The following is a 27739-nucleotide window of genomic DNA, read 5'->3' on the forward strand; positions in this document are numbered from 1 at the left end:
ACAACACGGCGAGTACACAGCGGCCACTCAGGTAACGGTACTGAAACAACCGACAGTTTCAGAGACTTTTAAAAGGAAAGAGAAACTGCCCCAGAACAGTGAAAAGGCCAACACAATAACAGCCAAGATAGCTGAATTCATCGCGTTGGATGACCAGCCGTTATCTGTTACCTTTTTTTTCTCTTAATGCATTGCATAAAGATCGGATCGGGAAAAATCGGTATCGGCAGATTGTCAAAATCAAATTATCGGAATCGGATCGGGAGCAAAAAAAGGTGATCGGGACATCCCTAGTATCGCACATTGATCTTTTTTGGTAGTGTCCAAAATGTGCCGGTGACACCAAGTTGCAGCCAGGTACTCAAAATGATAATGAAATGCTTTGTCAGGTTCTTGGACTGTTCCAAACTGAGGAAGCGGGAGTCAACAAGACATCCTAGTAGTGTCTTGAATAATACAAGTTTTTTATATATTACGAAAACTGTATTGGCATTGAAATGACTGCCAGATAAAATGTGTTCAGATGTTTGAGGTCACGAGTCAATATTTCAAAGGAGGCTTTTCATATCACAAAGCATGGACCCGAATTAAAATACTGTATGTCCTTGATAGGAAATGCAAGGGTTTAGTTAGGCGTGTGCTTGAATGTGGTGGAACACGGCACAAGACTTTAATCCAAAAGGCTCGCCACTGCTACCCAGGGCTTGCCTGTTGATTAAACATATTAGGAGTGGAAGGTAAACAGTTCGGCTGCCATTCCCTCACGCCTAGGTTGAGGGAAGACTTGCTTTGCAGTAATTCTTAAACTAAAAGTGTCAGTTGTTTATAAAGAGGATAACAAATAAACGATTAATGATTAGGTGAAAGGAATGATGATCAGCAGCCAAGTACACTTACATTTGACTCATCAGCATTGATTACCACTGATATGTTCGAGAAGGCTACTGAGAGGGGTGACGAGGTATTATCCTTATCATCTGCTAATCAAACCAAAGTGAGGTCATCAGAGTCACACAGTGCCACTCACACCAATGGAGCCAACAGCCATCAGAAACGTCTGAGACACATTAGGGTTTGAATGGCAGTAAATAACACTAAATTATGGGATTAGAGCACTAAATTCTTCTAAAGCTGGAGGGCTTCCATCCCACCATGAGCTAAGACATCATGCTTGGCAGCAGGGGTGAGGAAGGGAGTGAGTGGGGGAGTTCCTGACATGCTGTGAGGATCTGCTTTTCTGACAGCCAGCCTACGAAATCCTCAGGTTAGACAGGTGGATTTGTTTTCCTTCTTGAAAGCATAATAAGGATTAGTTTTGTCCAACATATTTTTGGATCGTAATTGTTCCTGACGTTGAGAAACCCATATGTATTAATGGAAACGGCAATGCTCGGACATACGTAAGCAAATCTAAAAGCAGGCGTGATTAAGGAGAAGGTCCAAATCCCTCTGTTGTGTTGCGTCAGACCTCACTGCCCCAAAGGCTTCTACCTCCAGCGCAAGATGGGATTCATCAGCTTCTGACAAGCAGCAATCACACCCCAACACTACACAGCAGCACACAATGCTTTGACTTCCACCTCAACTTGATCCACTTTCTGTAATGGGCTTACAGGCTAAATAATCTCGGCAGAACAAGATCATTACATAACATGCCCAACATTAGCAAACGCAAAGCCCTGAACCAGAATAAAAGCAGCAAAGAAAGGTTGAAAGCAAATTCAACATTCAATCAAGCTGCTCTAAGAACCTGCTTTCTAAAGTCAAATTAGCAGCTAATGTTCATGAGAGCAGTGGAACAGGCAACAATCACGTTTGACCCACATCTTACCAGCTCTCAAATTTCACCATCACTGCACTGTTCTTCTATTTAGGCCTTTATTCACTGGCTGGGGAGCTTTGTGCGGAAAAGTGTCTCCTTCAGCAACAAGTATTTGATAGCAACAATGATGGCCTGTGTAATCATGTTGTAGTGCAAGTTAATATGGTTAATAATTATTTAAGATTAAGATTCAACTTTATTGAGTACAAGTAATAAGACAATGAAATGTAGTTTGCATTCAATGGGGCTTCTTACAACTATTCCCCATTAGTCAGTCAACATATTGTTGTAAGTTTTAGTCAACCATCAGCATCAACACTTTCCCCTTCTCATATTAACTGACTTGAAAGCTCTTCAAAGTCTGGAGGATCTTTCAACAACACCAGGAATGGGCTGCATTCCCTCTCAGGTAACATAATTGTTGACAGACGCTGGTTGACACTTTATGATGTGACAGATGTTTCAAAAGGAGCTGGCATGCTGGGCACTTGGAGCTTCAGCAGTGAGCCAGCGCCTGGACTCATAAAGTTAGGAAAAACTGCCATAAAAACAATCATTTAACTGCAGGTGTAACTACAACAATTTAGGAATTGTACAGAAGCATTGGAATGGACCTAGGCTGCTGAATACGTCTGTTTGTTTGTTGCCTTTATTTAACCAGGTGAAAATCCCATTGAGATCAACGATCTCTTTTTCAAGGGACACTAAGAAGGCTAAAGTACAGTAAACGTTTAATATGTTGTGTTTGAAGTCAAGGGAGCCCAAATGAGAGGTGTGGATTGAAGCATGGTGTAAGGAAAGTTAAAAGCCTCAGAAACTTGTTGAGTTTTTAAAAAAAAAAGTTACATTCGAGTGTCAATAAATTCACTATCCTGTTGATCTACACTTTGATAAGGGTTGAAAAGTCTTTGCTAAGTGTTACCTCACCCTCTAATCAATATTCAAGCATTGCAACAGATGCAAATCTCTTGTGCCTCTAACACAAGTTTATTTTTGGTCGGAATAGCCCTTTTCTCTGAACAACAAAGGACATGCGTGCTGGACAAACAGCACCCACCAACACACAGCTGTCCCGTCCCAGGACAGCGAAGCATGGAGGGAACAAAGAGCAGACAGATGAAAATGTTTTTTTTTCTCACTTACCAAAACGGTTGCAAATCTTTCCTCCAATTCACTAGGCTCGGGCATGGGTAGTTTCAGAGGCATGTTGTGTCCCCTGAAATCAGTGTGCTGGTCCATGCTCCCTGCGTTCCCCATGTTTGTCCAACAACTAGCCTACAAGTTTTCTCCCTCCTTCTTTCACTTGAGAAATTCTCCGCACGGCGAAAATAAACAAAAATATCCTCAGGTCCTTTGGTTTTGTCACTCTCGCAGATTTCTTAGATGTTTATATCCTGTTCTTCAACATAAAGCACATGTGAAGGAGGCAGCATAAAGCCTCGGGTCCGAGCAGCAGCAGCGGCAGAGCCCCTGGTGAGGCATTTTCACGGCGGAATGAGGAGACCTGGAAACTTCCACACCGACCTTTCTTCGCTGTTATCCGTATCTTGCACAATTTCGGCTCCACTCCCAGCCGGGAGTAATGACGACAAGCATGATTCACGCTTTTTTGCAATCCCCCCCGTCTCCCCGTCTGTTAGTAGTGAGTGGAACTGCTTCGATAATCCCTCCGCTGCTGACCAGCTAGTTAAGGAGGAGGGGGCTCCACAAACACACACACTCACAGCACACACACCACCACTGCACACAGACTCATCCCTCCCTACAATGAGTCCTTTCAGGGGGCAAGCCTCCGACTTCTTCTCGGGGCGTAGTTCCCAAAGCCGTCGCTAAGGAGATGATATTTGTTGTGTTGCATTGTGGTACTTCGAGTCCATTGTGAGAGAACTTTGGTCCCCCCCAGGATAGTTACAGGGGCTCTTTGAAGGGAATTCAAACTCTTCATGTAGGTTATGGGCTTTTAGTCAATGTATTTTAAATAATGTTAAAGCGGTACATTTGTTGCCTTTATGAATAAATGAAATATAATTATCATCAACTTCATTTTAGAGTTGATAATGTGAACGTTTTTTCCCCCCAGAGTAGGCCTGGCTTGTGAATTGGCAGTCGACTCTAGCCCTATCTTTAGGGACCAGAACACTTTATTTTACTGTTGTTTTTGTATCACTTTACATATACAATACACACTTTGACTTTGCCATGGCATAGGTGTAACTCACACCACATGAATGTAATGTCCCAGTAAGCTGGGGGCATCGACCTATAATGTGCACCAAAACCCTGGAACTATAGCACACCTGATTGTAATAAAGCAATAATGATCATTATTGGTAACACAAGTGTTCTGATGTGAATTGTCTAGCAATTTATTTAGCATTACAATCTATTTTCTAGATTTGTATTCAATAACCAGAGGAATTTAATCTTTGATCCTTTTCACAAAAGACAGTGATGTTTAAATGTCTACTGTAGAAAAAGTCTACTATATTATAAAATACTATTATTCAAAGTTATCAAAAACAATAGTTATCAAGTGACTATAGGTAATCACTAATTTTCGTGGTTATTTAAAATCTCTTAAATTATTGCATGACAACAATAGTATGATGACAAAGCTGACTCCCTTAAAGATCTCAACATGGAATGGGATGAAATCTGATCTGCTGACAGGGTGGGGACCACATTACGCACAAGAGGATGACATCAGCATACAGCGCTCTGGAGGCGATCCAGAGGTTCTCCAGATGCACAGTGGTTTTATTCAGGCTGCTGGACTGATTCAACGGGGGATGGTGTGTCACATCTGAGGTTGCTGGCTTGAGACATGGAGGATGCAAAACACGGTTGACTGAGCTCATACTTACGTGTCCCAAGTTAAACTTGTTTGCTCAGATTCCTCCCCTTGTGTTGTATGATGTGTAGAACATGTGTATGCACTTATAGGTTATATTTACTCAGAGGATGCTGCTCATTATGGTGTTCATTCAAACTTGGTATGAAGAAAGAAGCTTGAAGATTAGAACTCATTCCAACAAATGCAAAAAAACATAGGACCAGGATGGGAAGAATTTGTAAAGAAACAACCAGCATTTTAGCTTGAATGAAAACTGACTGGGCTCAATTGATTCAATGTTGTTAAGATCCATTATGTCATCTTAATGAGTAATGTTTATATGTGTGCTAGAGTATTACATGACATATTATTAGTTATAATGCAGTTATTTATATCTTACAGACATCTCTATAAGTTTTTCTTGGGAACACAAACTCATGTAAATTACACTTTTCTCATAATTCCAGTCTCTGTGAATGTGTGGTTAATGAACCAATTATATTATAACCATTACAAACAAATAGACCTCACTGTTCACTGAGAGCAGTGCGTGACTTAAGACAGACAATTGATGGTATGTGCTGCCTGACAAGCATCACTGACCACAGCTGATTGTGACTCACAGCAACAAAAACGTGTTATTCATTGACAGCAATCTGGCCAGTACAGTTAATATCTATTTACATTTATATATGAAGCATTTACCAACAGACTCATGAGGTTTTTGAATGTATAGATTGAGGGGGCACCTTGCAGCTGCATTTCCAAGATGTCTGGGGAATATGAGACTCCAGATATATCCACAAGGAAATATAAAATGCAAAGGAGATGCCAGAAATAAAGACAGCACAATCAGAGCTCTGTGTGAGGAGGCTCAGGGGGTTCTATTGGCTGCTCAGTTGAGTTAACATCTGTGAAATTAAGTTCTCTTAAGAGAAGACTCATGGAGTTATGGCCCTCAAAAGGCTGGAGTGGAGCAACAAATGCGTCTTTGTTTCTTAAATTAAGGGCTGGGGACTTCAGTGATGAAGTAGATGCAGATGTAGCTGAGCAAGACGTGGTCCTGTAAATCTTCAGAGCAACAATGCCCTCTAATGTATGGAGAGTGTATTGCCCACTCTGGGTAAGACCGCTGTCTGCAAATCACAACTTCTTCAAGAGGATAAACAAATCAAATAATTATTGGCTTGGTGAAATGAACTGTTCCAGACGTTACATCTGGAAACAATGAACCCTAATTCCAACAGCATACATTAGTGGCCTGAATGTATGTGCCCCTTTTGTTACAAATCATATCACCATCCAATCTAGGAACAAGTATTTTTGACAGTCAGGCATTTAATTGATTTATGTTTATTTACACCCAAGATGTGGAGGTTTAAAAAATATTTGCCCTGCACTGTGTAGCGCAGTATATATGAAATATGAATATTATAGGTCTACACATAGACATAATGCCAGAGACTGAGTATCAAACTATATTTATTGTATACAGTATAGGGACAACAAATAATGTACAAATCAAAAGAAATATGTCCATGTCACCCTGCAAAACTAAGTGGACATGATATTTCTACTAACACATGAGTTCAACAAACTAAGCAACTGTTTAGATAGATTTGACAAACAAGTAAAAATTGGCAGCAAAGTATTGCCTGAATAGTTTATACATTAACTGAAATATATATTGTTAGATGAGATATGCATTTTCTTCACTGGTAAAGATGAAATATTTGTTTTCTAGAGTCCTGAATAGTTGGAAAGAAATCAATGAACACATCGAGAGAACTGTTCCGTTGCTGTGTGACGACAAAGACCACCGTTAGAGACAGTAACCCTTTACATCTACATATTAACCAAACCCTTTTATAAAAGAATATTGATTTAGCCTTTTGGTCCAGAAACATTACTGTACTTTATTTACTATTGAGTTGAGGGTGACCATATTGAGGTAAAACATCCATATGGATCTGAAGTCGCATTTGTCTTGGGCATGGATACATCAAATTTAAAAAAAAAGACAACTTTATTACATGGGAAATATGTTGTTCCTGTTTACAAAGAATAACCACAAGCTCCCATCCAGCCGTTATCCTCCATAGAAATCCTATCAAGTACATGAACTAAAAGTAATTGAGACCCCCCCCCTGGATTTAAATGCTCACAACAATCTGGAAATCTTAAAGAAGAAGAAAAGTAAGGTTTTGGCTTGTAGTTTAGCTTATGGTTTATAGACATGCGTGAGGTCATTTCAACATCAAAAGTAGTTGTAGCAGTTTACGAGCCATTACGAGCCATATCTGATCTGAGACCTGCCCCTGAACAATTTCAAATCATCCATTAATGTGAATAAAACATGTTTCTAAATTACCCTGCATGTCAGTTCATTTTTGGCCCAAAATGCAAAACCTTCTACCTTCTTCCATGTTGTGAACAGCCTGACTAAGCAGAGTGAGAGAAAAAAAGGAGAAACAAATACAACAGGGAAGAACTGGTGTGGATGTTCTTTCCAGAGTCCAGGTCCAACTTAAGAAAAGACTCCCCCGGTCTGTTGTTGAAATACATCAATAGTGTCTTCATCCTCCATCTCCAGCTGTAATAACAAAAACACACATATATATATATATATATATATATATTACTCTACAGCCAATGCACAATATATCTCCTTAGAAGTAGAGCTTGGTATCAAACCCTCAATACGTCTGCTTTGTTTTCTGTAATTCCTGTTTGGATATATAATATATTAATGTTATTTTGGGGATGGCTGCTAGTTTTTAATATTTATATGTTCAATACAAATGGTTTTGGGCTGCACCACATATTGTTTTACATTGACATTGTGCACACGTGCTTTAGTCCCATCATAGGAAGTGCAATGTCAGCAAAGTAACATGCGGCATGACAAAAGGAAAACTCTCATGTATCATTTCTCTTTACTTATCCAGTGTTTTCCAATCATTTCCTCCAGTCTAGGTGCTACAATTTCTATATCAAACAGTTATATTTCTACATTTCTCAATTGGCAGTCCTGCATCTGACCAGGTGAATCAAATCGATGGTTCAGTCAGCTGCTGGGTGTGTTGGTTTGGAAGGCCTGAAGTGTAACACCCCAACAGGGAGGGACGGTGCGCCAGACACAACTGTAAAGTCAGTTTTTCTTATATTGTGCAGCCATACTGTGAATGATGAATATCCACTCATTTATCATATCCATTGTTACACTACAAGACTAGCTTTTACTAACCTGTGAAGGTGTGTCCGTTTCATTAATTGGCTGTCCATCAAACCTAAACCTTATCTGACGAATTGACAGTCCCTGCAAGACAAAAACAGAAATGAAATATTGCACCCAGTAGCTATAAACCAAAAATATAAACAACAGTTAGGTCATTCATTCCATTGTGATGTTATTAAGTCAAGGTTCAATTTACCGACAGGTATATGTTTCAGTCTTTCAGAATAAACGTACCTGTCTTTCGCAGTAGGCTTTCATTAGTTTGCTGAGAGGGGTATGCCTTTTAATTTTGAACTGTACAACTGACCCATCCTGACCAGCTACCTTGAGGTTTATGTGTTCATTCTCTGTCTTCACTCCCTCCTGCAACAAAAAAACACTCATTAGCAAAAAAAACTGAGATATGATGACATTATCCAATATCCACTCCCACATGATGCTAATGTTTATTTAGAGGGGATCGGAAAGTGCTGCTAGTGAATCCTGACGACGACCCCCATTACACTCACATAACACGAGGACGAATTAAAACCACCATGTGGGAATGTATTGAAGAGTGCATTTAATTTAGATCATAATCATTTAGGAAGACAACACTGCTCAGTCTTCCTGTTTCCAACCTCTGCCATTACTACCATGGATGTATTTATGGTTAGTACAAGCAGCCACCGACCGCCATCATTTACCGTTAACCTGCCGGTGTCCGGTAGTATGAGGTGACTCTACTACAACAACAGCAAACTCATGTTAGCTTCCGTTAAAGTTTCAATAGAAAGAGCATAGACGTAGCGACAAGCTTCGTCGTTTCAACTCCAACCCACACACTCACCTTCATAACTCCATATAATTCTTCTGTGTGCATCTCACAAATGTATTTATATCAACAATAAGTAGTATGTATTCTACATCATGTCGTTGCTTTTATTTACATGTATATAGACTTCTGCATCCACTTAAAACCTTTTCTGCAACATTTAGCTAATGTTTCTTTTATTTGACATGTTAATAGTTGTATTTTCCTGCATGACTTGCACACTGGTTTTGCAACATGACCGTGTACCATTTAGTTATACTCTTTTTCTTCTTGCAATATTGAGTATAGTAGTATTTCATATACAGTATATTTATGTTGCATGGTTGGAGGAGCCTTAGATTTAACTTTTAATTGCTATAACTACACTGTAGCTCCCGTGCACATGACAATAAAGCATCTGAACCTTTCAATCTTGAATCATTTGTGTCCCCCTGTGGTTAGCATAGCAAGCTAGTCCATGTTTAAACTGGCGCTGAAAGCCACAATGGCGCAAAGGGAAAACACAAATCATTCAATTCACTTGCAATCTCCGAAGCCAACGTTAACAAATCCACCCTCAATGTATGATTAAACAACTGAGAAACGTTAGCTAGCAGTAGCGGATGCTCATACTGAGGGGACAGTGCAAACAAAGCGCTGTTCGACAAAAGATCCGCTATTTGGTCAACCTTTGTTTTCTCCGTCGACCCGCTCAAATGCGGAGTCTGTAGCCTGGAAGCAGCTAGCGTTAGCTTAGCTGAATGTGCTAACGTTAACTTGAAACTGGCACCATTGGCAGCCAACAGCAAACACGAACAAGACGTTCCTTCGAAGAGATAGAGAAATGTTACAAACCTTTGGCTTCTCTTCAGACATTGTGCTGTTTTACCGGTGGTTTACTGATAACGCAGAAGCAGGCTGTTAACTGTGAAGCGTGTTATCAGCTCCTCCGGCTCTTTCGTTTAGATCAGGAGCGCGCGCGTACTGTGATTTGAAATGTAATTCGACATAAAGGGTCACGTGCTTCACGTTTATTCGTGAGCGCGGATACGTGAGCTAATTTGCGCGTTCCCGCGATATAGGGAAAACAAAAGGGCCCTTCTGCATTTGACCGAAGATCCAAATAGTTAAAACAACATTTGCATTGGGACTCAGAAACAAAACACAACAAACCAAGAAGAACACATTGCTCTCAGGAACTGCAACATGAATGAATAGATAGAGAAAAACTTGCAGAATATTAGTTTCCTTGGTGAAGTGAGAGATAGATGAAAGCACACCTGAAATTACTTCCCACTGGGTTTAATAGTTCCATTATATCTCTCAGTACAGAACAGTTTCATTTGAATTGAAAAAGTGTTTGGGCAAGGTGTGTCAGGGAAATTATGACATTTGTAAACTATGGAAATTGATTTATTTCTTTTAAGTCACAAAAGAATGTTATAAATCGTAGTAATAATAATAAAACATTTTCCTGGTGCTAAAAGCACTTTACAAGCAAGTAAAAATGGTCCCAATTGGTTTCAAACAAAAGCTGCACAATAATCAAATCACTCGCATGTGGTTCAAGAAAACACATTTCTTTCATCCATTAAGTCACATGTTATAAACGTTTTATATAAAAATAAATGTTGTACTTTCAGAACAGATCAGTAAAATAGTGCATATTACAACTAAAATGAAACTGCTGTTATTTAAGAACCACAATTGCTCTGAACTTCTCTTGAGTTGTACAAAACTAACAATACTGCATGTTATGCAAAATAACACAGTGATTTTGTATAGCTTGTTGGACAATATGCTTTGAACTGAACAGAATCTCATATTATGAAAAGACAAAAGAAATATGAACCTGGTTTAACAGCAGAAAACAATGTGCATAAAATATGAAATATTAGGTGAAGGAAACTGTGTAAAATATGGTGCACACTTAATCAAAAATAAATTCAGAACATCTTGGTGACATTTTTTGACAAACACTGAAGTGAAATCAGATCATCACAGCTTCATATCTTAATGTTACTGGCATCAATAAGATCAACTTAAGGATTTTTGGTGGTGGAATCATCGCTGAGATTCTTCTTAATGATCGTCCATACGGGCGTATGGGTTTTCCTTTTCAACACCTACAAATAAAATTAGAGAACAAATCATAAGCGTATTATGGCTTCCAGCATTGCACTGTATTGAAAGAGTTTTGAAAGTTGGATGCAAATACAATTTTCTAAAAGCAAACATATTTCTAAATTGCTTGTTTTCCCCAAAAACAATTTAAATAAAAATGTGGAAAATAAATGTACACTGTTAAATGTACATTGTCATTGTTATCCAGTAGATGGAGCTAATGTACTACATTGGTTGTTTTTACATTGCTTCTTTCTCTTGATTTGTGATGACTTAAATGCTGTTTTCTTGTTTTATCGGCTCAAATGTTGTTATCTTTATCTCATGTTGTCTCTTTAATTTAATTAATTTTTTTAATTAATTTTTTGTGCAGGTCTCCCTTGAAAAAGAGATCATTGATCACAATGGGATTTTACCTGGATAAATAAAGGTTTTGAATTTAATTGTATCCCATTATACATTCATTTTGCAACTGTTTCATAATTGAGTATGTAAACAAAGATATATTTTTTTTAATTCAAAAAGTACATTTATTACCCACTTAAACTGTACAAACAAGGAAATAGTCTCACCATATTTTTGCCTGATCTCGTCATGTCTCATCTGCATTTCTGTCCTCCTGTAGGGAGAGAAACAAAGACAAATTGTTGGACAACAGAGAACAGTGGATGCCTTCACATCTACACATTTTGAATTCTCAATGAGGATCAAAACAAAGTACTACTGTAGAGGGCTGTAGTTTATACCAAAAACCCTATTTCACATTTGATATAGAAATATTGATATTAGAAATACTATTAGTTTTCTTTAAATGTCCTTATTAATGTTTTTTATCAACATAATGATGTGGACAGTCAACAAAATGTAGTGCAGGAGACTCACTCTTATGTTAGTTGTTTTGTTATATCTACAGTATAATGACAGTACCAGTAATAAGGGTCTCTATTTTATCTTTTTTTAAATCCCGTCCTCATAGCCATTTACTTTGCTTTCTGACGGCTCTTCCTTGCACGGGTTTGCCGCTCAACCTTCGCGTCTTCTCTCTTGTTCCTAAAATAAAAGAATATGTGATTATACATATATATATGCATTGCAAAAATAAATGACAATAGTGACTCTGATATGCTTTGCATTCAGCCTAATACAGCACGTAATGGAGCATGCAACAGTTAATCAGTCTTATATTTCAAATGTATATCCATCTCCTCATCATCCAAAAGCCATTATTACATTAACAAAAGGCTAGACCACTTCTAAATAGAAAGATTAATGTTTTTTCCTCAAAACTAAGCTGCAGCTACAAATTCTGGCAGGCTTTTGGAGACGGCGGTATCAGCCTGGCCTCGCAGAAAATCAACCCATTGTGTTCGCCGTCCTCCTCCTGCCATGTTAAACCACATTTCAGAGCCAGCACTTCACATGGCTTAATGCTTACCCAACTCTTTCACACTTGCAGCAGCAGAAGCAGCACACCAGAATGCTGATGATGATGACGCCTCCCAGCACTGACATGGTGATGATCAAAATCTGGAAGTTTACTGGAAATAAAAAGGAAGATACACAGTGAAAAAGGAAGCACTGAATATGACTCAATGCATCGCAATAGACACTACAGCTCCGGTTGGACAAACGCAGTATTTAAAAGTGGGTTATGGTTCTTCTGTGGAGAATTAGCACTATAATCATTCATTCAATCAGTATTATTTGAAAGTACTAAACTAGTCGCATATATTTTTTTAACTATTGGTAAACAAAACAAAAGTAGTATTTGTCTGATATATGTCATATACTAGGGCTGTAATTATTTGTATTATTGAATTGCGTTACATAAATGCCCATCAGCATACCTGAAGCATGAGTTGAGGTCTTACAATTGCCTGTTTAACATTGATTTTACTATCAAGTAAAAAAACAAAGTAGTGACAAAAGAATGTTTGTCATTTCTATTTTGAAAAATGACCCGGACAATATATTGATATTGCGATAATAATTGAAGGACACAGCGACATCAGGTTGGCATTAATGGTGATCTGAGGCCTTGGGTTGACTGAGCCTTTTTTCACATTTAAGTGTAACGTAAACGTAGGGAGTCTTACCCCAACACAACCCCCATCGTGCATCATTCAGTGGACACACACTCCTGGGGGGCAAGATGTTCCTCACTGGGTAGTCCAAGCATTGTTTGGTTGGTGTACACCACAAACACTGCAACAAAAACAGTAACAAACACTGTGCTTAGGGTCATATTGTTGGTCATAGTATTACTAACAACAGTGAAGAAAGTTAGTCGCAAACATGTTTCAAATTGGGATCAATAAAGTACTTCTTATCTTATCTTACTATCTGTGTTTGGCTGGAGTTGAACATACTTACTGTTACATTCTGCAGACATTCAGAGCAGCTGGTGTTGGATCTCAAGGCACAGGGAACTGAAACTGAGACAAGTTACAGATTGTTATATAGTAGGTTATAGGGCCTAGTGACCTTCCTTTTATGGTGTAAATTCAAGCAGTTGTATAAATGGCCTAAAAAGAAAGGAAATCAAATCTTACTGGAAGTTAACATTTCTGGCCACTGGGGAAAATCCTCAACAGAGTTTACAGTGACACACATTCACATTACAGAGAAATTAGTTAAAGTTTGTTTGGAAGCCATCACAATGAATTAAGATGATAATCTTTGCTCATAATCCATTTTCTGTTATCATGTGACCACCCCCTGACCCAATTGTTACTGTACACAACAAAGCAAAACGCCTCAGTCTTAAATACAATTAAAAAAAACACTCTTACTCGTGTTTGGAGCAGGAGTCGAAGTCTGCGCCTCCGTGGTTATAAAAACACCGAAGAAAATGAAGGCTAAAATAAAGGCTGAACGTGTGTTAACTCCGGACATTGTGGAGCGAGTGGGAGCTCGTGCGGACTGCGAGAAACAACAGCAACACTAACCTCTCAGTCCGGAGGGTGGACCCCTCTGACGTCATCAACCCCTGACACTCGTCTCATGAAACAGCTGCAAACATATTTTAGTGATGCCAGGAAATACGTTTATTGGTTGTATATAATGTAAAGGGGAGGAGATTGTCGAGACAACAGCATTTTTTTTAAAAACAGCACAAAAAGTAATAATATATATGTAATTTGAAACGTTCCAAGGCAGTGTAACTTCTCATTTGTTTTTCCTTTGTTAAACTAGTGACCAGAAAAGCAACTGCAATTGTTTTTGTTTTTATGTTACCTTATTAAATGACCAAATATGAGGCGAACCTCTCGGAAGGTTCTCCAAATAAAAGTCATCGTCTGGTGAAAGACACTTTAAGATAGATAAAGGTTTTTAGATATCATTGGAATTACAAGAGGCCGTTGAGCTTTATAATTGATCATTTAATTTCTCCTGCGCATATTATTAATAATAATACTGCAACTACTACTACTACTAATAATAATACTTTATTGATCACCAGGGGAAAATTCATAGAGCTACATAGCAGCACATCCAGTAAGTATAATCAGTCCCAAATTGACCAACCAAAACATTAAAGTGATTAACATCATAAATGCATCAATAGTTATAAAAACACAATTTAACATAATACATTATTCTGAATGGTATTTTACGTTTAGTAGAGTTCTCCACAGCATGATGATCCAGTACAGTTAATAAGATGTCTCTTATGTATGCAGTATATTAAAAATCATGCTTATTTTGGAACAAACCTGCTTAAGTTCTATGCTGCGTTCAGGTCACATCGCTCAGACCGTCCCCTTGACAAAGAGAGGTACAGAACAAAAGACTTGGCTGGCTGAAAACATTAAAAATAAAATCACATTAAACAATAATGGAACAATTTCAGTTAATTTGACAATAAGACAATAACAAACAAAACACATTTTTCAAATACAATAATTTATTAAAGCATCTTTAAATTCTGATATAAAACATTTTCTGATTTTTCTTCTTCAAAATAATCAGAAATCTCAGAAATACAGTCATCGTCAATGGCAAGACCAGTCTCTGGTGTGGCCGCCGGCAGCTGACCAGATCTCCCAAGTGAGTACGATTGGAGAGTGACGGAAGACGGTAATGCATCGTGAGGTAAATACTAAGCTCGTAATGTTTGGATCATACTCATGTACTATACTGTAAGTTGACTGGCATAGGCATCCTTTGTGTTCATTTACTTGGAAGAGAGAAACTATCTTACAAGATTAACAGAAGGAATTGAGCATGTTTGGTGTCGAGGGCAACACACAAAAGTTTGTTTACGTTGACAAAAGATAAGACACAGGGCGCAAAAAGAAGAAAATCAATAGTTATGAACAACGTGTTTGAATCTACATGTCTTTGTCTCAGAATGCACCAATAAAAGAGAAACAAAAGTACTATGACGACTGCATCAATACATTTCCAGCATGCCAATAACCTCACTCAGACTGTTACGCTCCCAATCCATCGGTACTTCCATACATAAATACACCCACCCAAACATGGCCTTTGACATCACTGAAAAAACACAGTTAAACAATCTTTAGACACGGACATACTCAACAAGCAATATCCTACTTGTTTCAAAAAACACATCCTGGAACATCAGTTTCAGCAACTTAACCTAAAGTCTGCACACAAAATACACAAAGTACTTTTTCTAGGAGAGAAGCGCAAAATAGTTTTACTTATTTTAGTTATTGTGTCTTATGACAAAATACTCGACTGCAGTGGTTATAGATGCAGTGGTTCATGTGGAACTTCCTTCTTTTCGTATTTATTAGAGATGTGCTTTTGTAGCACATGCAGCGGTGAAAGCCATAACTACAACTGAATCTGCACCCAATCCTTCAGTCCAGAATAATAATGAAAACTTAAATAAGGCAAGCACAATAACCTGAGGGAATCTCCATTTAGGAGAACATTCATTACAATTGGGCGCAACATCTGAGAGGACAACAGTCAGTCTGCCAATGAAACACATTCTTTTATCTAGTTTGGATTTATGTTGTACACTTTTGGATTCAGAAGTCGAATAAATATCTGTTGTGAAATGTGAGACAAAGGGGTAGGGTCTTTTTGATTTGTTTTTCTTTCAAATCCACAAAAATATACATGAATATACATTTGAAGAGGTGAGAAATGACCAGTGTAACTAATGAGAGGGAGTATCATGTTTGGAGACTGTATGGAGGTTAGCAACACGGGACGAGTGTAAAGCTTAAAATGGTGCTGAGCTTGAATGTTGCCACTTTTGCCACAAGCACAAGAGCCTTTTCTGTCTCTTTGTGGAAATGAATTTCTCTGGATGGAGTTGTTTTCTGCGTTGCTACGTAGTCAGTGAAAACCTCTGAAACACAATCTCTATCGAGGAGATTCTTTTTCATGGTGCCGTCCCCTCCTCTTCTCTCGGGTTATCCGTCAGGTGTACTTTATCTGCACATGTTTTGAATCCTGTCAAGTCCATCACCTGATCCAGTTAGTTCCATAGCTGGACACAGACTTCACACTGCAGCGCTTCTTCACAATCATGTTTATGTAGGCTTTCATGATCTTTGTGATCTCTCCAACCTGTATGGATGAAACACAAAATCAGAGAAGATAAGCAAATTCTGAAATCCTGTTCCCTCAAACACACACAATCTTATCTGTGGGAAATATGACGTACCTGGGGTGTTTCAAAGAGCATTTCTCTCTCATCCACGGTGATTTTGTAAGTGCATGGCTGCGGAGCGCCAAAGAAAACAATGTGTTCATATGGATAGGTCTCTAGAGGCTTGGGCTCTCCTCTCTTGAAGACAGACACATTTTCAGCGCTCACACTCAACCAGAGGTCATGAGGGAAGCCTCCTTCTTTGCACTAGAAAAACACACAAACACAGGGAGATATAAACTTAAGACAGTATGTGCAATGGGCTGGCAGGTAACTACACACTGATCTGCTGGACCAGTATCAAGGCCTGTATGCAATTATGTCCTGAAAATGTAATACGTTTGCCCTTATCCTGATCAAAAATGTTTTTAATCCCAATTAAAGGAATTGTTGGACCTACCTGTCTGACTGATATATTTACGAATAATATATTACCTTTCTAATGGGGCGTTTTCCCCCAAAACTAGTATTGTAATCATTTTGACTAAAAATCTAAGAATGTAAAAGAGGATGCTCTTTGTAAAGTGTGCAAGCTTACAACATGTATTATACTCTTATGAGTGACCATTGACACTGATTTTATGTTTGGCTTTATGTTGAATTTGACATTTACAACAGGATACAAGTGGTATTATACATTGTTATGTGGCAATGATGCGTTCAACTGATGATGAGGAAACATGTTACCACAATATAGGCAGGACATTTGTATCACAATATTGAATAAGTTATTTCATTATGAGGGTTATTACTTTTTTTCTATTAGGTTAAGTGCAAATAACACTTTTCAGGCTTCAAGGCTAAAACTGATCTTCTTTAACACATCTAGTATAAGTTGCATTAACTTACCTCAACGTCAAACAGTGTGGATCCATATCCAGGCCACTCCTTGATGATGGTCATGTATTTGAGCATGGCCTGGTGCTGGTCCACCCCGGTGTGGCGGGACCACTTTTCCACGATGCTCGCCCTGGTGGCAGACGTCTCCTCCTTTATCCACATCTCCAACATCTGCTCCTCCTCCATGCGCTGCTTCTTCATTGAGCCGGTCTTCATCCCCCGTCGCAGGGTCCCGTCCAGGAAGCTGGTCCTCCGACGCTCCAGAGTTTGGCCTGTCCCTGAGGTTGCTCCCACCTTGGTGAACTGGAGGATGCGGTTGCGTAGGCGACCCACAGGGTAGACGTTTTCCAGAGTCCAGGTGACCTTCGCTTTGTCACCGAACAGAAACTGCAGGCGCAGAGCGGCCAGGTGCTGCAGGGTCTCCTCTCGGGAGGGGAAGTGGCCGCGGGTCAAACTCTCGTGGGCCTGAAGAGAACAGCATCATCATTAGCACCGACTTGTGAATGAACCTTTATAAAAGGTGTATGAAGAAGATTAAAACACACCTGCTCAAACATGAACGCAAACTCCACCCCCTCTTTAGGCATGCTCTCCACATCCAGGAAGCAGTAAAGCTTGAAATAGAGTTTCCATTGGCCTTCATCCTCAGCTTCCTCACTGCCAGCCAGTCTGTTGGAAAAGCCACAAACCTGTCATTTACCTATCTAAATTAAATATCCTATGTAACAGGGGCCTGATTTTAAATAATGTTATCAAACATAATGTGTAATAAAAAGTAACCAGGAATGTTAGAATACCTTTCAAATTTGGCCAAAACATCAGCCACAAGAACTCGGCTTTCCACAGCTCTGTCTATATTGTTGTTGTGTTCAAAGAGTGCAAACATGTTTCTGCTGTCCTCCATAGCCAGACCTCGGATCAGCTTCTCCACCACCTGGAAAAAGCAACACAAGATAACAATCATAATCCTCAGTTTGCATTAGTAAAACTCCTTCTCTAGCCAAGCTTAAAAACAACATATCTTTATCAGAGTTTGTGTAAGGTAATCGCAACGATATCTTCCAAAAGGAACATAGTCTGTGCAGCAATGACCACAGCTTACCTCTCCAGCACTGGTGTGTGAGTTAATGGAGATCTTGCAGGAGCCTCCTCCGTGGCAGTACACTGTGGTGGTCATTTCCTGTCTGGTAAGCAGGGCCACGATTTCCTCTTGAGAGGGAATAAACTCCCTGTTCTTGGTCTTTTTCAGAGACTCACTAACGAAATGGGCGAACATTTCGATCTCTGTGTCGGGGTACAGCTCCTTAATCCTTTAAAAAACACAAAGGCACAAAGACAGTGAAGTCGAGGTGTCACCCCTTTGTCATTTTGACTGTAGGATTGTTATGAATCATGGCATAACCAGACATACACTGTACCTTTTGAGGTGAAACTTGAGGTAGCGAAGGATACCTCGGCTGGGCAGGAAGGTGCAGCTCATACAAGTGAGGAGATGCCAGTGGGCGCGATTGGACAGGCTGTTTGGGTGCGGGACGTGATTGGTTTGTTTGATCAGCTGACAGTAAACCTCGTCCCTTAAAGGCTTCAAGTCTTGACAGGTCTGGAGGATTCCTTGGATGATTGGCACGGGGTCGGACACGGCCTCCATCTCCTGCAGTGAGTTGAAAATCTTCACCGCCTCATCCTGCAGGCTGGTATAACCCTTCTCCTTTTGCACTGGGAGAGAGGGACAGACGGAGGATTTAAATTCAAGCAAGGCAACTACAATTCTTTTTGATAGTAGTACAATTATATTAGATCACTTTCAGATATTATGGTAAATATTTGCTTTAAAGGTTTATTTTAGTGCATTCAAAAACTAGGAGGCTTTTAAATGGCATAGACATATACATGCATCTATTGAGGTATGTGTCACTGTAACAAGCGAAAAAGATTGGAGTATGTGCTTTGTGTATCGTCAAACAATGTAAATAGAGTATTTGATTCGGTCAGGATTAATAGAAGTCCTGAACAGCTTGCTAACAGTTGCTGCAGGCCACTGAACTCACAGTGGACGCTGACATCTCCATAGGGCAGAGGTAGAAGAGGGGAGTGCAAAGGATGCTGGGTATATCTCAGGATGGGGTTCCTCCAGTATGTCTGCTCCACAGCCTCCACGTTCAAACTGCTCTCCTGGACAAACAGAAGACGGGACCTTTAGTCGAGTGGTCATGAATTAACTTCACGACAAAGTAGAGCAATTCAAGTAAAAAATAAGAGAATAGAAATATCAGTGATGAGCATTATATTAGCAGTAAACAGTTATGTGGTAGAAAAAGAGGTGAACATTTAAGAAAATCACGGCACACACTCAGTGAGTAGAAGTACCTCACTTTACTACAGTGTCCCCCCCTGCCAAAGGTTTGCATGACTGAACATAATTGGAGTTCAAAAATATCAATATGTTAAGAGCATGGAGAGCAGAATTACATTTTTAAATATTATTATATGAGACACATTAATCTTGTTGTCAGACATTGCACACAGACAATCAGATATTTGCATGACATTAGTAACAGAGAGAAGCATGCAGAATAATCCTTTAATACCTTGATGTCCCTGATGAGTTGTTGTGTTGGCGTTTCAATGGGAACTTTGCTGTCTATCGCTCCCTGTATGGCATTCGCCCACCGCATGGCTTCATTCAGCATTTTGGTGTAGAGTCGGTAAGAGTGTTTACGCCCATGGATTATTATATTCCAGTAACCTGTGTCAAGAAAACAAAGTCATTAGAAGCCGTAGAAAATGTTCACATCTAAAAACGATCAGATACCTTTAAGAGACCAAAGCTTAAACTCAATGTATCAGTATATTTCTGTCGCTCAAGATGACTGAGAATAACGTTGACTCTGAACTGACCAGTGTCCTTGAAGACTTTCTCGTCCGGCTGCACTACGGAGCAGAGGCTGTTGAGCACCAGAGTTCCCAGTTTGGAGGCGGTGCGCTCCGAAGACTTGTAATAGTCCAGAGAGGTTGTAGTGAGAACAAACCAGCGCTTCTTCAGCTTCAGAGAAGAGCTTTTTGCTCCTGACTTCATCTCTTTATGTAGCCAGCCTGAGGGAAGATACATCTTGTTGTAAATATTTGTTTAATATTAACCTTTCTTTTACCTAATTCATAGCATCTTGGTTTTTTCCGGGCAGGATCTTGTCAGCTAAACAGAAGTATCCTACCGCACAATTACAAGAATCAACTCTCACATCCTAAACATCCCAGAGTGTGTCTCAACTGACTGACCTCTGACTAAGAACTCCTGTCCATCAACCCTGCAATCTCCCTTGGATTTCTGCAGCAGGCCGATCCAGTGGTGCATCTCCTCAGCTGTGTCTGTGTTGCAATGGATCACTCGGTTAGCCGTGATGATCACAAACGAGTTTGGTCTGCAAAACAGATCACATGAACAGTGTTGTTATCCCTATATTGTATATGTACATGCTGCAGTTCCACTAAAACTGCAGTCTGAATATATCCTGTAGTGTTATCGTTGTTCCTTACCTGTCCGGGTTGTCTGATGCACAAACAGAATCAATCAAGCCCACATCTAGTGTGCCCTGGAGAGAAAAGGGGGGGGAACATTTGAATTACTTGTTTGCAAATTTGGGTCACAAAGGCATATTTCTGACAAACTCTTCGTTTGATACATACTGACCCCTTGATAGAGCAGTTAATAATAATAATAATAATAATAATCATATTGTACATACTGGTAACTGTATTTCTATGTAATGTGGCTTTCACGTTTCTCTTTCCATTATTTTGTTATCCTGTTGCTTTTCATTTCATTTCTAAATCTGAAAATCCTATTAACACCACTGCAATATTTGATTGACCATACTATACAAATGGACAATAATAAACCAGTGTGTGTATTTTGCGTCTTCACTTTAAATAACCATATGACCCAAATCTGGACCATCATACTGATTCAGTTACACGCCTCATTATAACGGCTGAAAGATGTTGACTTGAGGCTGGGTCCCAGGCGAGGTGAAGCAGCACTCACCACTGCATTCTTGGGGTTGGCCTGCTCATGGTTCATCTCCAGGAGCTGCTCCGGGCTGGCGCTGTGGACCCGACTCAGCACATTGAACCAACCACTGGATGGGGTCAGAGGGAGTTCAGAAAGTAACAGTCAGCAAACATATAATTAAAAATGACATTGTGAATTTCCTCTGGCAACCACAAGGGGGAACTTTATTCCACACATGGATTTAACAGAGATTATGACAAAGAAAAACACCACATACAAAACAGACACAGTAAGTACATGATATCTATAGAATCTATGGATATAGCATACCTGGCGTCTTCTGGGGACTCAGCATAGATGTGGTAGGTCCTCTCGTCAGTCACAATATTCAGTGCATTCTCCTTCTCATGATTGTCCACTATATCCCTACAGAAACACACACAGTCAGACAAAAACTTATATTGTTCTGTTCTTCTTTGATACATATAATGAAACCCCCAAAATAGGTAAGAAAAGTAAAAAAAAAAAATTTGAATCCCAACATCGGAGGACAGGGTCTTACTTGGCTGTTCGGACATCGATGGTTCCTTTCAGCTTCTCTTCGCTGTCGCTCTCAAAGTACATGAGCTTCGACTCCCGCAGAACAAACCAGCGCATCTTCCAGTTGCGCCGAGACAGGGTGGACATTCCTCCTCCTTTTTTGTAAAGCCAACCGGATTTGAGGGAGTCCTGCTTGGCCCGATACCACATGAAGGTCTCGTCCTTCAGGACACACCAGCGCCGACGCCAGGGGATCATCAGACCACCTGAAGGCGGAGAGGATGTTCATTTATTAATGTTTTATAGGAAATCTCAGTGTTATGGGAGCTGTAAAACAGACACCCATACACAATCATGTAACAGCTAACAAACAGCTAAAGCAGAGAATACAAGTACTGAAACATAAAGACAAAGTTAAGCAGTAAACAAAGAAAGACTGTTTTTTTAATTGATGAAACAACCAGAAATGCCGCGTTCAGCTGTGCTAAAATGATGTGTGCCTGCTGGGTAGTGATTTGGTAAAGGTACTCACTCTTCATGTAGAGGTAGCCGTGGAAGTATGGAGGCCCAGTGCCATTCAGAAGATTCACTCTCCCATTGGAAACCTCTTCATCTGTGTCCACGAAGCCATCGTTGTCCTCATCGCTGTCAATAAACTGAAAGACATAAAAAGCAGCATTTATGACGAGTGCTGTATTTCAGGGATATAGCTGCACGAGCAATGTGCTTAAGAATTTGGTGTTCCACATTTGAATATTAAAACCTGTATGTATACTTTTTTTTTGTTTTCAAGAAAGAACAGGCTTTTATTTTCTTAAGACTACTCAAAGTCAGAGTCTTCATTCAGCAATTTCGGTACTGAGACCAGTGCCATAAATCTGTCTGATCTTGTTGTCAATCAAACCACCGCCATAAAACACACACACACCCTCCTCTCCCTTTGACGTTATGCTGATCTGACAGTTTTATGTCTGAGCTCTCCGCTTGACTTGCAGAATCTGGGAATAGATTCACACGCTCATCAGCAGAGCCAAAACAAATAATTGCAACAGTATTTCACTGTGATTCTAACATGATCTGAGCCTTTTGATATGTTAAGGGAGGGTTTAGGCGTGCACACATGCACACGGAATGTTTGAAATGGGGGGAAAATGTTGACTATTGGGAATCAAGATGTGTGTATGTGATTAATGGCTTAAGTTAGATTTGACCTATAGGAAAATGCACTCATTCCCTGCATTTTTAGGGCAAAAAGTACTCGAAACAACATTGTTTTCCGGTTCAACTGCAATTCCAATCACTTTTTTAGCTAAATAAAGATACTCCAAATGGAATGCCATCTGGATTAGATGTGTAGCATTTGACAGACATGATTCTCAGCCTATTGGTCCTCACCGAGTCCGAGCTGCCTCTGAAGGAGTCCAGGCTGTTTTGGGTGCAGGAGGATTTCCTCAACACCTCCTCATCTGTTATATGGCCGTCATTGGTGCTAGCACCCGAGCTCCCATGAGCCTCCTCAAACTCCTCCTGGTCGTAGTCCGACTCTGGGTCTGGCAGGTTCTGTTGGGGCCGCTCCTCAATCACAGGCTCAAAGTCGGACCCCCTGCTGACCCTCAGGCGCGGCTGCCTTTCTCCATTAGTGACCACAGGAGGAGGAGGAGGTCTGGAGGTGCGGGAGTCGGAGAGGAAGGGGGCAGGACTCAGTCCGTTGGGGGAAAGGAGTTTTGGTGTAGCAGGAGAGGAGGCAGAGACAGGGACGGCGACTAGTCCTTCTGCAAAGTCAGGCGGAGGAGGGGGAATACTTTGGAATACTTCTTTGTCCAGAGGAACCACAGCCGGAGGAGGGAAGTCAGGCAAAGGAACACACTCTTCTTCAGCGTGGAAACCCTCATCTACCTCCTCCTCGGCTAGAGGGGCTGTGGAGTCAGTGGGGTCGTGGAGGTTCTCCTCACTCGAGAGGGATGGCTCTAAACCACCAAAGTCCAGGAGCTCTAGAAACTCAGTAGCCACGCGGGAAGCCTCCTTCTCCAGTCTGAAGATCTCAGCGTCTCTCATCTGCCGCAGCTCCTCGTGGGAGACGTCTCCGAGGAGGGACACGCCGTCCTCCTGCTGCTTCTGCAGGCGCTCGATCTCTCTCTCCAGCCGCTGGATCTCCTCCATCTGCCGGCTCTCCTCCTCAGAGGTGTGACTTTGGGACTGAGGCTGCGGCAGCTCCTTATGCAGACAGGACAAGAAAGGGCAAGAGACCTAGAGAGTAAATAAAATACTTTATGATACCACATTCACATGTCATTTTCTTCCTGTTATTTGAATATCATTTAGAGAAAAAAAGGAATTACCTTCTGACAGACTCCATTTACCAGTGACTTCCTAAAAATGAAATGAAAAACACTTAGTGTGAGAAGTTTACATAAAGGACAAATCCAAATTTCAAATGATGGCTCTTCAATGTGTCGCCAAGAGGGAATGACTCTACCTTTTCTCCTCTGCTTTAGCTAGAAGTTTCTGGCCTTTCTCCTTCTCCTTCATTAGTCTCAGCTCCTCTTCCCTCCTCTTCATCTCCTCGTCAATCAGCCTTTGTCTCTCCTCCTCCTCCCTTTTTCTCTTCTCCTCCTCCTCCTGTAGCTTCCTCTCCTCCATCCTCCTCCTCTCCTCTTCTACGCGCCTTCTCTCCTCTTCCTCTTCTCTCCTCTTCCTCTCCTCTCGTTTCTGTTTCTCCTCCGTGAGATGGCGATGGAGTGATCGGGCCAGCTGGCCTCTGTGATGTTTCTGCAGGATGATGGTGGCGAAGCGCAGGCGCAGGAAGACGCGTCTCCAAAAGTGAGCGCGGTAGTTCTTCTGGATGGTGACCACGCTGGACTGAACCCTCTTATATTGTTTCCTAATGACAAGATGAAACACACACATTTAAAGTGGACCGATCATGCTATATTTGAAACATATATTGTAGGGCCATACCTATACAAAACATGTCTGTGAAGTTTTTTTTTCAAAATACCAAACAGTTCACCCATTGTAGCCATGCCTCATACTGCTCAAACCCTTCTTTTGAAGCCCTGTTAGAGAAACGCAGATCTTGGGTCCTTAGCTTGAACAAAATAAATAAGAGGAGGCGGAGCTAATGCCTGATCAGAATTCTACCGGAGATAAAGTTCAATTCTGCTGTGATAAAACGCCATCTTGTTTAAACCACGTCAAGGATTATTTCTGAAATAGTATGGAGCTCAAATGCTTTTTCTCTTGCAGGTTTATCACAAGGTGAGTTCCTTTTTTATTTCCTGCTTTTTAAAACACATGTGCTCTACAGCAGGGGTTCCCAACCGCGGACCGGTACCGGGCCGCGGAGGTGTTACTGCCGGGCCGCGAAATAGCTGTGAGTTTATCGTAATATTTTCAGAATTATAAATATATAAAAATATTGTATCATAATATTTTAATAATAATTTTCGCACCTATACCAGTCATATTATTTCATCCAGTAGCCTAGTTAATCTTTCACCAGAAAACCGTTGAAAATGGCTTTTATGATGTTCCGAGGGATTCGGCGGCTCAGCCTGGTAGCCTATCAGCCTCTCGAGCGCACGAGAAAGTTACCTGTGCGCCAAGTAGGAAGAGGAGCGCACAGGAGACAACCGTTTCATTGCAGACTGTTATGTTTATGTGGGGAAATGGCAGTGCATACATTATTTGAGATATATTTCAAACTCGGACTTCATTTTAAGGACATGTCGGCCAGGGGTGTAGAGCTATTTGTTTAAGCACCGGATTGGCAAAACAGGAGAGTAAACCAGTCTGCCTTGATCTATGAATTCATGTCCGGGACTCTCGCGGTAGCTGTTTTATAGAAGGAAAACCTCCTTCACTTCATGAAATGGCTGCAGCATCAGGAGGCAGCGGGGTATACTCCGCCTCTGAGTGCAGCACCAGCGCGCCGAGAGCTGTGCCTTTTTACGCACCGCCTTCGCTGTGTTTACCTTTATCAGAACAGCTTGAGAGTGACTGCAGGCTGCTATGTGTTAACCACACACACCTCTACACACATCGAACTGCCCGATTACTCCCCCTTTTATTAGTTTTATGAAGGAGATGTCCAGTCACCAAGGCGCATGATGTGTGTGTGTGTGTGTGTGTGTGTGTGTGTGTGTGTGTGTGTGTGTGTGTGTACAATTAGCCTCTGTTGCTACCTGCTGGTGGTGAGTAAATATTAAAATTGATAACCGGTCCGCGATTTTTTTTGTATGTATCTGCCGGTCCTTGGCACAATAAAGGTTGGGAACCCCTGCTCTACAGCAGTGCTTCTCAACGTTTTTTCAGTAATGTACCCCCTTTGAAAATTTTTCTCAACCGAGTACCCCCTGACCGACCCCGGACATTTTTGACAGAAAAAGCCTATATAAATAATTACAATATAGTGATGTTCCATCAGTGTTTGATTTATTAACTCCTTAATGCACGAATTACAACAAACTAAGGATATTTTCATCTTTATGCATGAAAAAAAAAAATTTCCAAGGGGTTTTTCAATTGAATTAATATATGTTTAACAAACCAATGAACAAAATGATATATTATTAAAAAACTATAAATACAATACACAAATGTAACATGTTTATATGAGGACCCGCTTAGTGGTTCTAGGAATATTTTATATAAAATTGTGTTTTCTATTTAACTTATTGCACTAAGATTATTTTGTAATCATGCATGGTATTTTTTTAATTAACTTTTTTTTTTTTACCTCACGTACCCCCTGCAGTACCCCAACGTACCCCTAGGCATTTGAGAATCACTGCTCTACAGTACAGGTTAGCTCTGAGTGTTATCAAGGCTTGCTAATGTAAACAAAGACGTCCAAAATACGTCAGGCATTGTTTCTGATAGCAACTTTCTGTGGGTCCACCGACGTCAGTTCAGATGGACCCGTCAGTTCAGATGGAAATCTGTATCCGCTCGTTGTACACCCGTTTTTTAAAAGATTTGGGTACGGAGGAAAAGAGAGAGGGTTTTATTTTCAGACGCTGCGTGAGTTCCCCGACACACCGGGGACACATATGTATGTATAAAAGACATCATTTTGCATGATAGGTCCACTTTAAATCAAGAATATACACATGTGTAATCCAATATTGTATGTCACCACAAATGTATTTATGACAATGCACAGCCCGTTATCTCTCCCCATTCAAATAAACACCCTGGTGAGAACGCTTGTTTATTGTGACCTTTTGCCGTTCCATTGTGGCCGTGTGGGCAGCCGTGTTCAGGCATTGCATACACACATAAAAACAGCGCACACACACACGTGACTCACAAAAAGGACCACACACAGTGCTCTGACTCTTGGACCCGCAGCCTGGCCTAGTAATCACTCCGTGGCCTGTGACTGGCCTCAGAAAATAGGTAATGTTACATGTAATAACACAAAGGCGTTACTTGTGTTTTTAGGGAACTTTCCTAGCCTCCGCCTCTAACATGAGCAGCTCTGAAGGGAAGGAAACTCACAACCTGAACACTCATCCGTCCTATTATACTCTCCCAACAGAGCCTTTCAGAGTGACCTTACATGTTGAAGCACACAGGTGGAGCACCGTTCGACTACAACCCTGAGGATGTCTGCATGTGCACATTTTTTAAGCAGCACAGTGATGGATGTCGTCCTGTCCGACAGGCAGAGCGGAGAGGGGGAAAAGTTGCTGCTCAGGCTGAAACACCTGATATTTATTCAGTGAATAAAAACAACATTGACTGTTCTGCTGATTGTGAAGCAATACATTTAAACCTTTTTGAAGCTCACAGATAACCATGTACAGTATATCAAGGGTGGCCCTACTAAGCAGCATGAAATGGACAATATTTATTTTTACTTTTATGCTCTAGGAGATGTTTTAAAGTTGTTCAATTC

At 40.6% G+C, this 27739-nt stretch overlaps 4 protein-coding genes across 8 annotated transcripts in view; all 4 read right to left on the reverse strand.

The window, feature by feature from the left end:
• The window catches only part of fmnl2a (formin-like 2a), a 47319-nt gene extending 43714 nt beyond the window's left edge, over positions 1–3605 (reverse strand). For all 4 annotated transcript variants that reach the window (XM_034110634.2, XM_034110635.2, XM_034110636.2 and 1 more), the window contains exon 1: positions 2966–3605. In XM_034110634.2, the coding sequence (XP_033966525.1) occupies positions 2966–3079 (114 nt within the window). In that variant the 5' untranslated portion in view covers positions 3080–3605. The remainder of the gene's footprint in view (positions 1–2965) is intronic.
• A 2515-nt stretch (positions 3606–6120) lies between these two features.
• sumo3b (small ubiquitin like modifier 3b) lies at positions 6121–9674 on the reverse strand. Its single transcript, XM_034110638.2, has 4 exons — positions 9542–9674; positions 8128–8256; positions 7903–7974; positions 6121–7248 (listed from the first exon to the last, which is right to left on the reverse strand). The coding sequence occupies exons 1-4, from the start codon at positions 9560–9562 to the stop codon at positions 7183–7185; spliced, it is 288 nt and encodes a 95-aa protein (XP_033966529.1). The 5' UTR covers positions 9563–9674; the 3' UTR covers positions 6121–7182.
• Positions 9675–9972: 298 nt separating this feature from the next.
• pttg1ipb (PTTG1 interacting protein b) lies at positions 9973–13781 on the reverse strand. Of its 2 annotated transcripts, none has more exons than XM_034110728.2 (7): positions 13603–13780; positions 13184–13245; positions 12907–13015; positions 12246–12348; positions 11795–11860; positions 11383–11429; positions 9973–10812 (listed from the first exon to the last, which is right to left on the reverse strand). In XM_034110728.2, the coding sequence occupies exons 1-7, from the start codon at positions 13703–13705 to the stop codon at positions 10769–10771; spliced, it is 534 nt and encodes a 177-aa protein (XP_033966619.1). In that variant the 5' UTR covers positions 13706–13780; the 3' UTR covers positions 9973–10768. The 2 variants fall into 2 exon arrangements, 1 of the variants encoding a protein (XP_033966619.1); XR_004554336.2 differs by having other exon boundaries at positions 10770–10812; positions 11738–11860; positions 13603–13781.
• Positions 13782–14697: 916 nt separating this feature from the next.
• myo10l3 (myosin X, like 3) overlaps positions 14698–27739 on the reverse strand; it is a 61705-nt gene continuing 48663 nt past the window's right edge. Inside the window, exons 23-41 of the mRNA XM_034109703.1 lie at positions 24314–24718; positions 24177–24207; positions 23233–24051; positions 22370–22493; positions 21860–22103; positions 21628–21723; positions 21331–21424; positions 20823–20878; positions 20565–20707; positions 20187–20381; positions 19877–20034; positions 19337–19460; positions 18707–19004; positions 18391–18598; positions 18086–18222; positions 17834–17957; positions 17298–17753; positions 16464–16655; positions 14698–16366 (exon numbers count right to left, since the gene is read on the reverse strand). Of these exons, the coding sequence (XP_033965594.1) occupies positions 16262–16366; positions 16464–16655; positions 17298–17753; positions 17834–17957; positions 18086–18222; positions 18391–18598; positions 18707–19004; positions 19337–19460; positions 19877–20034; positions 20187–20381; positions 20565–20707; positions 20823–20878; positions 21331–21424; positions 21628–21723; positions 21860–22103; positions 22370–22493; positions 23233–24051; positions 24177–24207; positions 24314–24718 (4009 nt within the window). The 3' untranslated portion in view covers positions 14698–16261. The remainder of the gene's footprint in view (positions 16367–16463; positions 16656–17297; positions 17754–17833; positions 17958–18085; positions 18223–18390; positions 18599–18706; positions 19005–19336; positions 19461–19876; positions 20035–20186; positions 20382–20564; positions 20708–20822; positions 20879–21330; positions 21425–21627; positions 21724–21859; positions 22104–22369; positions 22494–23232; positions 24052–24176; positions 24208–24313; positions 24719–27739) is intronic.

This window comes from Pseudochaenichthys georgianus, chromosome 21 (assembly GCF_902827115.2).
Source record: "Pseudochaenichthys georgianus chromosome 21, fPseGeo1.2, whole genome shotgun sequence".
Lineage (NCBI taxonomy): Eukaryota > Metazoa > Chordata > Actinopteri > Perciformes > Channichthyidae > Pseudochaenichthys > Pseudochaenichthys georgianus.

What these genes read in the sequence shown, in the direction of transcription:
- sumo3b (XM_034110638.2), bottom strand. Translation starts at nt 9,562, where the DNA reads ATGTCTGAAGAGAAGCCAAAG. An exon ending in AAGCCTACTGCGAAAGACAG is followed by an intron (nt 7,975 to 8,127) that starts GTACGTTTATTC and finishes TTTGTCTTGCAG; the next exon opens with GGACTGTCAATTCGTCAGAT. An exon ending in AAACGGACACACCTTCACAG is followed by an intron (nt 7,249 to 7,902) that starts GTTAGTAAAAGC and finishes TTGTTATTACAG; the next exon opens with CTGGAGATGGAGGATGAAGA.
- pttg1ipb (XM_034110728.2), bottom strand. Translation starts at nt 13,705, where the DNA reads ATGTCCGGAGTTAACACACGTTCAGCCTTTATTTTAGCCTTCATTTTC. An exon ending in ACGATGGGGGTTGTGTTGGG is followed by an intron (nt 12,349 to 12,906) that starts GTAAGACTCCCT and finishes TTTTATTTCCAG; the next exon opens with TAAACTTCCAGATTTTGATC. An exon ending in CGAGATCAGGCAAAAATATG is followed by an intron (nt 10,813 to 11,382) that starts GTGAGACTATTT and finishes TTTTATTTGTAG; the next exon opens with GTGTTGAAAAGGAAAACCCA.